General features: G+C 41.7%; 1 protein-coding gene across 1 annotated transcript in view; it reads right to left on the bottom strand.

The window, feature by feature from the left end:
• LOC103469405 (inactive phospholipase C-like protein 2) overlaps positions 1-10,320 on the bottom strand; it is a 75,018-nt gene that overhangs the window by 21,755 nt on the left and 42,943 nt on the right. The window contains exon 2 of the mRNA XM_008417058.2: positions 3,903-6,389. Within this exon, the coding sequence (XP_008415280.2) occupies positions 3,903-6,389 (2,487 nt within the window). The remainder of the gene's footprint in view (positions 1-3,902; positions 6,390-10,320) is intronic.

Below are 10,320 nucleotides of genomic sequence, written 5' to 3'. Positions count from 1 at the left end.
CAATATACAGGGTGTAATGAGACACTACACGTCCAGCTCCTAATCAGCAAACTGTACAGTCACAAATCAAACCTGTTAGAAGTTCTGATGATTCTAAAGCAAACCCACGAGCCAAATTTACCTGAACCTCGCACACTATCAAGTCATTGTCTGGAGTGCAAACCAAAAAGGTATGTGCTATAGCTATGTAAGACAAGCAATATTACTGTTATACTTAAATGTTGCTTGCTTGAAAGATGTGTCAGCAAATTAAATAAAACAAAAGCAGGCAGAAATATCAATATTGGAGTTTAGAAACTTTACTTGTCTTCAATGCCACGAAAAATAAATATATTAATTCCCCCAAATCTCTGCTTGCACATTTAATTTCCTCTCTTACATTAGCAAAAACAACTGTAGTAACAGTTAACCATTAACTATTTATTTATAATTGAAGTTTCTCCTCACAAAATGGAAAGGAGTGCAAGGAAGCGTGATTGTTTTTGTTCTCAGGCGAGCGCCTCCTCACTTTCAGGTTGTTGTTGTTTTTCTTTTTGAAATTCTGGATCCAAGCATCGGCGTCATGCAGTGTGACAACAGCTATCCAAAATAACTTCTCATTACGTGGATAGAAGTAAACCTTATATAACTGGTTGAGCCACCCTTGACAGCAACTTTTGCRTTTAAGAGTTTGCAATAACTGGGCCAGGAACATTTTTGCATATATTGCTGTGTTAGAATTTGTATCAACTTCTCTTTGTAGAATATTTTTTTAGAATTCAACGACACTGGAGGKTTTTCCAACATGAATTCTGTGTGTAAAGTCATGCCGTGGCTTCTAAATCAGCAAAATTTCCAGATCATATATGAGGAACCTATGCCAGCTTGYGCAGAGGAAAATGCATCCAACCCCGGACAAGTCCAGAAACGTCCCAAAGAGCAAAAAAGCTGGGAATGTGGACCTGTCTGCTGCAGAACAAGAAGTGACACAGTGTGAGCTCTCTGTCTGCACACTAGCACAGGTGGATGCTGAGCGAGACTGAAGTTTAGCAAAAAAAAAAAAAACTGATTGCTGACTGCACAGATTGCATGTAAGTTAGAGTAATAAGTGCTGTACTCCTCAAACTGAGAGCTGAGGCCTGTTTCTTTGTCCCTCTGCTCTGCTGTTCACACATGTTTTTTCCATCTGCTGATAATTGCGCTCAGTGTGGTCTCTCTTCTGGCAGTGACTTTGTTTCTCATTTTTTGCTGACTTTTTTTTAGTTCAGGGCATGATGTACTGCCTTTTATCATATAGGTTGTATTTAAGTGATTTACTGATTGCTGGTCTCACAGCAATCAGGCCTGGGTTCGTGAAATTAAAATACGCTTTCCGGATATTATGGTAAATTAAAAACGTGACAAAAAACCTGTGAGGGGCACATACATTTTTACAGCAGTGTAGGATTCACGCGGGAGAAGAAATGATGTTTGTAGGGCTGACACAAGAGAATTAGTCAATACTCCCATCCATGTGTGTCTCTGTGCTGGATCCCCCAAGATTGCTGTAAAACCTCTGAGGATGTGAGGCACGAGCTTCCTGAAGACAAAGAGAGTGTCCGGGGGGGACAGAGGATCTGTGTGCAGAGCCTCGAACTCAGTTAACACCTCTTGGACCACCGGCCCTGGCTCTGGAATAATTCAGTACTTGGTTTTGTGCGTGTGATCTTTGAGCCCGTCTACTGGTCGGTGTTTATGCTTCAGTGTGCTGTGAGCTGAAGTYATTACAGGGCTTAGGCACAATTCCCTGCATGCATGTCTTTGACTACATGCATAAATGTTTTTTGGATAATCATTGTGTAATAAAAGCCATTCTGTTTCCAATTCACAATCCTACAAAACCCAATGAGAGGCTTGTGTTTTTAATTACTCCCATCCCCTCCCCCCCCCCTCTTTATTCCTCCTCCAACATTCCCCAAATGAGAGCTCCGTGTCCGGTTACAGCACTGCTTTTGTTTCTGGTTGCCCAGCTCTCTTGTCGCTCTTTTTTTTTTTTTTTTCTGTTTTTGTCTCTTCATCTCTCACTCCCTTCTGGCTTACAGCACTAATGTGACAATGATGGCTGGCACAAAGACGTTTCAGCAAACAAAAACTGAAACTCCAGCTTGGCGTCGCTCTTAAAGGCTTCATTCAGTTTTTCATGAGCTTCCCAGGAAACCCTTAACTCCTACTGAAACAACTCATCTCCTGCCTTGATCCACATAGGAAACATATAAATCAAACACATGTCTTCATTTGTCAGTGTTTACAGACTCCCCCACGCTTTTTAATAAGCAAATGAATCATGTTTTCTTTTGTTTTTCAAAGAATACACAATGGAAACATAGCTGAGGAAAAAGGTAAGTCTTTCTGCAGGTTACTGAGGAACAAATATGTCTGCAGCTTTCAGGACGTGAACTCAAAAAAACTGTTTTAACACCTACTTCCCTTGTGTAGTCAGAAAGGTCAGGAGGTTTAAACCCAGTCAGGTTTGTGTGTTGTTGGTCCTTTGGTTTCCCAAGTAGGCTCTATGAAGCCTTCACATCTGCCCTTCATTTTTGCATTTAAAAGGGACAAGTCCTTATTGTAGAAAGACAAGCACTTATCCTCATTTCCAACCTCTTTCTCTCTCTCTCTCTCAACTTCGGCACGTTAATTTATTTCCTGAACTTTTACCTTCAATCCAAAAAGACAAATTTACATTTTAAAACCTGGAAGAAGGAAAATAAATAAATAAAAAATCGAGCCGGTGAGCGTTTAGTGCAGCCGGCAGCTTTATTTGATCAGGTTAACACAGACTCCTGCTCAATCACGCAGCGACATTTTTCATACAGGCCCATATATTGGATTCTGAGGACATTTGTTATCAACGATGATTGATGGTAAAGATTASATTCTTATCTGTCACACAGGGCAGGGCTATGATTAAATCCAAATTTAGMATTGCTTAGTTGATTGCTGTTGCACAGAAGTAATGATCTTTAATTAGTGAGATTTGCAAAAAAAAAATATTGCCTATCCTACACATGATTTTTTTTTAAAGCGGTCTAACAATTTAAAGGATTTTTTAAAAATGTGTTCAGTTTCACAACAAAATACTCTAAACCACTTAAGCCAGTTTGTTTTCTCCACAATTTGTTACATACAGTTTCATGGGGGCATTGACTGACATAATACATTTGTTCAAGATGCATCTCAATAAATTTTAACTAATAAAAATAATAAAAAAGCATCTCTAAACTGTTATTCTCCCATGTAGCAAATAGATCAGACAATGAGAAGCAAAATGTTTGTCTCTTAAGATACTTTATGTAAATATCTGGTTTCAACTGTCCCTATAGCAACAAGCTACACTTCATATCCGCTTCCTCTTTCTTGTGTGAACACTTGCTCAGTGTTCACTGTTTGCTCAAGGAATCAGAAAGGTTAAATAATGATCTTTTCAATATAGCTGTGCAGACATTAAAGTTTTGGAATGCTTATGTGATCATAACAAGTTTCTGTAAGTTGCAAATTTGAATTCAGTTTTACACAAAATAGAAGTCTAACAAAAAAAAACTCCCCATACAAATTCAAGGTTCACACATTTTTATACGCAAGTTATTCTCTCGATTTATTCATGCTATTCTAATTTTCATTAATTTTATTTCCATCCCAACCAAATACATGGCTACTCCGATGTTATATGTAGGCAGTTATATATATTTTTTCTTCAGAAGACGTCTAGTTCATGACAAAASTTCTTGAGATAGGTTAAGGGTTAAGGAGAGAGGCTTAAAAGTTAGGCAGGAAAGTGGTATACAGATAATTTTCTATCTTTTACATTAGTTTCTTTGTTTAGAGCAGAACAGTAAAAACKTATTACTGAAGACATTTGTACATATTTATATRATGCCGTTTCTTACCTGCACGTTTTCTCTGAGGTCTGTTGCCTCCCTGAGGGGTTGGGTAGAAGCTCTGAAGAGTTCATCCACTACTTTGATCCCCGTGGTCTTGGTGGTGGTATACTCCCGAGCCTTTCTACCTTTCTTTACTGATAGACCCCTTTTATGTGCCTTTCCTCCACCGCGCCTGTTGGTGATGGCCACATGAACGAACAGAGTGGTGTTGGGCAGGAACTCTCCTGTGAGAGATTGCAGAGGGACGTGTCTATAGCCTGGCTGTAGGCACTCAAACGGGATGGTGTACTGACCGATGAACTCGTCTCCAATGTAGTCGTCATCCAGAACCACAAAGCGAAGAACTGCGAGTTCTGGTAAGTTAATCTGGAACTCAAAACTCTCGTCAAAAATGGGGTTATCTCCATTTTGGGAAACTGTCTTGGTTCTTTGTTCAGCACAGTCAGCTGGTATACCATGGATCTCTACATATATGTAAGGCTCAACCACATCACCCTTAGCAGCAGAGCCCCGAGGTTTTGGTAAATTCTGCCCACTGATGACTTTGATGTGGAGAAGCTGTGCAGACACACCTGGTAGAGAGTCCCGAGCATTGGCACTAAAGTAGGACACCTCCTCCCTCATAATGGCAGGCCGCAAGACATAACCGCAGTTTCCATTTTGCCTGAACCAACCAAGGTTAAGATCCATCATCAAGCCTGGTGTCTGGTAGTTCATGGCCACGATCTGGCAGCCGCATTTCCAGAAATCTTGGGGATTCATATTGCTGGCATCAATCCTCATCGATGTGGGATAAACCCTGGAGATGAAGCGCTTGTTATAACAGACAAACTCCTCTGGAAATTCGTTGGCAAATCTGTTTGCATCAACCTCGTTGAAGGAGCATATCTCCCAGTATTTTTGCTCCCTCTTAGAAAGTTCAAARTCCCTGAACTGTACTGACTTGCAAAGACATACGAGGTCAGAAAGCTCCCTGCAMAGCCTGAGTCTTTTGCAGCCCAAACCATTCAGTTGGTCCTTTTCGTCGGCTCCAACGCGGCGTGACATTTCCAGGCCTTCCTCTTCATCTGTCACATCCCCCTCGGAATCAGTGCAGCTTGGTGGCAACTTTTTACTCTTGAGGAGTATTTTGCCTTTAAGTTTTTCAGGTGAGGGTAGGTAGTTTTCTTCTTTGTTGGGTGGTTCAGCATACAGCTTATCCCCAAGAATTTTCTTCAGGTGTTGAACCATGAGCCTCTGCTGGGGGATACAGCAATGGGTCACCAAGCACAGAATGAGAGGATACTCAGAACYTTCAAAAGCATACTGGTTTATGATGTCCAGAACTTTAGAGAAAGCAAGCTGAGAGGCCACAGAACTCCCAACATATAYGACCGGCTCATTATCAGGGCCGTCCCAGACTATGACCTCGATACTTCGACACCCCATCCTCAGAGCTCGGATGTAGCTGCTGATGTCTGATGAACCCCAGAAATGATCATCAAGCAGGGAGGCATTATGGGAAGAGTTGATGTAGTAATGAGAGAGAGGCTGAGTCATATCCTGGCACACTTTTTTGTGCTGAGGGTCGAAAATGTGGCATTCCGAGGACAGGAGGTAGTGTGTGAAACCATCGATGGAGAGGTAGCYCCTGTCTCTGCCCTTGGCAGACGGCTCAAATTTCTGAACAATATCCCTGCACATTTCCTCCGTAACTCCCTCCACTCCCTGCTCCACCTCTACAAATAACATCAGATCTTTACTGTCCAGATACTCTTTGTTACTGGAGAACTGAACCAGCAGAAAGAAAATCTCAGGTCGTGTGCAGAGCTCACAATAAGCCTCCACAAAAGTGTCCAAATTAATTGCCTCCCCATATTGATCTTTAGCTTTCTGCAATTCTTTGAATTTCAGCTCTATCCTGGACTCTTTCATTCCAGGATTAAGCCCCTTGATTATCTGGGTTGCTCTGAATAGGTCTATGTSTCCTCCTTTTTCCATATCTGCGAGCTCAAACACTGAACCAATCCAGGACGTTCGTAAGCTCGGTTGACTGGGTTCTGCCATGTCCACCGGGTGGCGACCGTAAGACACCAAATATCTTAGACCCATGACCCACGTGCTGACGATATCTGYGGTACCGGCTACCAAATCTAAACTTTCATAGTTATCTCCATAGATGATTGAGAAGGCGCACTCATCAGGGAACTGATCCGAGAGACCGTTGCTGCGCAGAACCGGAGTTTTCTTCCCCAAACGGACTTCCTTGATGCTCTTGATTTCCAGTTTTGCCTTTTCTGAATCCTTCTTGGATGGCTCCCATCTGAGCCAGTGCATATCTGGGTCGAGCAGGAAGTAGCGGTTGTACATGCGTGAGTTGGATCGCACCTTCTTCATTTCACAACCCTCCAACATAAAGGCCATGCAAGCAGCAGTGCTGTTGATTTTACGGTCACTCGGCATAGAGCTGAAGGACACGGTTTTCTTCCTGACCTGCTTCTGTTTGGAGCCATCCTGCAAATAAAACAGAGGAAAATACTGTCTTGATTACAGGGGAACCTTACATTACTTTTCATTTTAGATCACATTTAATGTGCAATAAGCTCATCCTTTTTTTTTTATTTAAATAACTTCACAGTCAGATAAATTACTGCGTCTCTTGGGAATGCATAATTTTCTTTAAACACAGGGTAAATTGTCCTTYAAAGACACATTTCAAAGTACTGCGGACTAGCGTAGTTTAAGTCACAATGTTCTCATTTCATAAGTGTAGTTTAGAGATTTAATGTTACTTTTTACTGCAAATAGGATGTGTTAATAAAATATTCATCCTGCAGGCAACCTTACAAAAATATGTTTTTGCCAGCCGGCTTCAAAGACGAACCACGTTTTGCTCCATGTCCGTTAATAACAAAAGCAAAAGTATTAAAAGGAGTAAAAAAAAAAAAAGTAAACCACCTGCACTGGCACGGCTGAGGTTTTGCAACTTTCAGGGCTTGCTCGCCTAGCTGGCAGAAAGCAGACTGTGCTGCCCCACTTCCACACAAGGCTGTAGTTTCCTAGATAGCCTGAATTCTGATGGCCTAATTTGAGATGTCCAAACTGGGTTTTCTGAGTAAGACATACCAGAGAGGCCAGTACAATACAAATCTAACTCTGAAAAACTTTAGACAAATGGCTTTGAGTTTTACCACGGCTGAAGGACAAAATATTTGTAGTCCAGAAAGTTTCTCCAAGATAAAAAAAAAAAAAAAAAAAAGTCTAAGACACAAGCTATTTATTTGCCCTGGTTATGTGATTTTTTAAAGCTTTACGAGGACAATTAGAAAAGACTGCCTGACGGCTTCCCCTGACCTCCATCCAGGTCAGCAGCTGCCTGATGGATTTTCATTGAACAAAGTCAAGCTCCAACAACAGTGTGACCACACTCAGTGAAAAACTCCAGGACGATCTGTTTCCCACCTGACGGTCAGGGGAAAATCTGTCACAATTTCTGAGCTCCAGGGATGAGAAAAAGGCATGATCATCACTCTTTGACTGTTTTACAACCTTCATCTGTCTTCCCTTTGTGTCACCTGTCACTATAATTTCATTATGTTTAAGTCCTCAGAAGAGAGAGAGAAAAAACTTGTCTTAGATTTTCGGCTTGCACAGTTGAGAAATGTTGGCATGCACTTGTTTGTGAGATTGTGCCAAGACCTGCAGACATATGGTAATGCAGACACCTTTGCCAAGTTTAAGGGCGGAAAGGATTACGCTGCTAGCACAGCTAGGGAAAGTTATAATTCCAAGTCTATTACAAAGATAATTTAGGAGAAAAACAACAACAAAAAAAAGAACCCACTTCTCATGGGTAAACTGATGTGTTCCCGTTTCCTCCAAAAAATAATCCCAGGACGAGTTAAGGACTCATTTGATGAATCAACAAGATAAGAATCCACACTGACTGGGGTATTATTGGGGATAAGCGAAACTGAGCTCATACTGAGTAAGTTACTCTGTAAAAAAAACTAAATATATAACCAATCAAGCCTCATTATTTCGAGGYGTTCTYTAAAAAGGTATTGCGGCAACACGAGGCCAAAGGCTGTGAAGGTAATTTAGATTTTCATTAACATTCAACTACAATTAGCCGGGCAGATAGACAGAACAACATGCTGTTGCTATTCTCCCTTCAATCAAAGCATAGCCAGTTTGCCGTGGTTGTGACAGGAATATTTTTGCACATATTTAAATCTACGCAGTCTTATTTTTTTTCAGGTGAACTGTCCATCTGGATATTTGCTTCTGCAGTCAACAATGATTACCTTTTTGAAATTTTAAAACAGTTTCATATAAATCTGATGAAAAAATAAGATGCTCTATGCACATATTACGATGACTTTATATACAAAGCTTCAAAACTGAGATAYCAATTTCACTCTTATTTCCACAAATATTATATTTTCAGCAGAGAAAAAAAAAATGGCTTTCAGTGGAAATGAATACTTCTTGAAAATTACAATTTTGCTTYGTTGTAGACTTTTTCTAAACTTCAAAAGTAAAAAAAAATTCATTTTAACCATTTCTACATCAGCTTGGAAACATCTTTATACCCTTTAAATGTATCTGCGTTTTGTCACATTAAGCTAGCTGTGCTTTTATTAGGAGTTTTTAGACTAACAACACTAAGTGGTGCATAATAGTGACAGGGATGGTTTTCTGGATGTTTAGTATGTACTGTGGTGTGTATTTGTATTCTGTGCTAAAGATTTAAGTTCTTTGTTGTCACTRACAGGCTCTCTTGCAGGACTATCTTCCATATTCCCATCAACGCTGACCAGTCTCCCTGTCCTGATAAAGGACAGAACAACCACAGCAAGATGCTGCCACCACCATATTTCAGCAAGAGGGACCATGTGTTAAGGGTGTTTGTTTCATACCATGCATGTAGTTTGTATCTCATCTAACATGTCTGCTGTGCCCACAGTATGGAATGTGGAAGACTGCAGATGAATTCAACAAATGAACAATCCTTCCACGAAGGGGAGATGTGAGGTGTGTTCAACTAATAGCTGATGTTTCACCAGATTCTTCCACCACGCTGTGGGTCTCGGCCTCTTAGCTGCTCCCTTTGCAGGTTCACCGTAGGTGAAAGCTATGCCTTAATGGGTTTGCGGTTCTGCCGTACTCTTTCCATTTTCAGAGCTCCAGGAGGTGTTCAAAGCTTGTAATATTGTTTTAYAACCTGACCCTGCTGTAGTCTTYCTTTTTGTCCGTCTTCAAATTTGTCTCTGGCCTCTCTGCTGTGTTCCTTGGTCTGCATGTATGTGTGAGCATATATGCCCATCACTCATGTCTACTTGCAACATTTTTCARCTACTTCATCCCGTAAACACGTCGCATTTTAATTTACGGTCGTATGCTCTGGACTCTGTGTTGCTTCTGTTCCTGCGGTGATGTGGGGGATATTTTCGCAATCACTCACACCTCCCCCATTCTCCTCCACATRGGGTCAGTGGCATCTCTTGGCGGGGTCAATCACTTCCTGATGCAGAGGTCAGCATGCTGGGAGGTGGGCGCAAGGCAAAGGCACAGCTTCCCAAAAATCATCCCTTTTTTTTTTAATATCGCCTTTTATTTTTCCCTGTGACTTTTGTCACAACCTGACACTTGGCACCATAAGGTGACATGTGAAGCTTGACACCTGGGAGGCAATTAATGCGACAAGCTCTAAGCTCTCATGTATAGCAACAGCAACAGCTCGCTGATTGCGTCCTTTCCCAGCTGAATAAAGTATAGCAAAACAAAAACTCTTGCCTTTCTTAGYGGTAAAGTGGGTGCACCGTACCGTCCTTGCTCTCATGGTGATATCCACCTGTCTGCTTTGCTCCCCTTTGCTGCCTATGGCTCTTACAAGCACATAAAAACCATCACCTTTACAACACATACTAAAAAAAATACAGCACTGCAGAGTAACAGCTGAAGGCCATAAAGGGAACATAAATTGGCAACCATGTTTGAATAATCAAAGGTCTCTGCTAATAAAGAGGGTTTTCAATGCACAGGCGACAAAACTCTCCCCTCAACACGTTCCTGTGGGACTCTGAACATACTGCTTCCCTCACAACCGAGGCCCGCTTTTGCCACCAGTCCGGAAAATCTCAAACAATCCCACCTCCTCATCACGGCTGTGCCGGCTGCCCGCTGCTCGCCTCCTATCATATCTCAGCTCCCAAACAGCTCTGCCGAAAGCAGTCAGCCRCGGCTTCCTTTCTCTCACCCACAGAGCTACTGTGTCATTTGTGTGTGTGCAATGAGAAATGCCGAACAAGACAACAGGGGGGCTCGTGTAATGGGGAGCGAAGACGGCGCGGCGCACTGCCTTCTTAATGACATGCTCTCCAAGACAGGAGTAACAGCATGTGAGGTCTGTTTGGCCATATGTGTGTTTGAGAATCACAGG

Source organism: Poecilia reticulata, linkage group LG8, assembly GCF_000633615.1.
Source record: "Poecilia reticulata strain Guanapo linkage group LG8, Guppy_female_1.0+MT, whole genome shotgun sequence".
Classification (NCBI taxonomy): domain Eukaryota; kingdom Metazoa; phylum Chordata; class Actinopteri; order Cyprinodontiformes; family Poeciliidae; genus Poecilia; species Poecilia reticulata.
The sequence above is the reverse complement of the archived record's forward strand: the minus strand, read 5'-3'. Positions and strand labels throughout refer to the sequence as shown.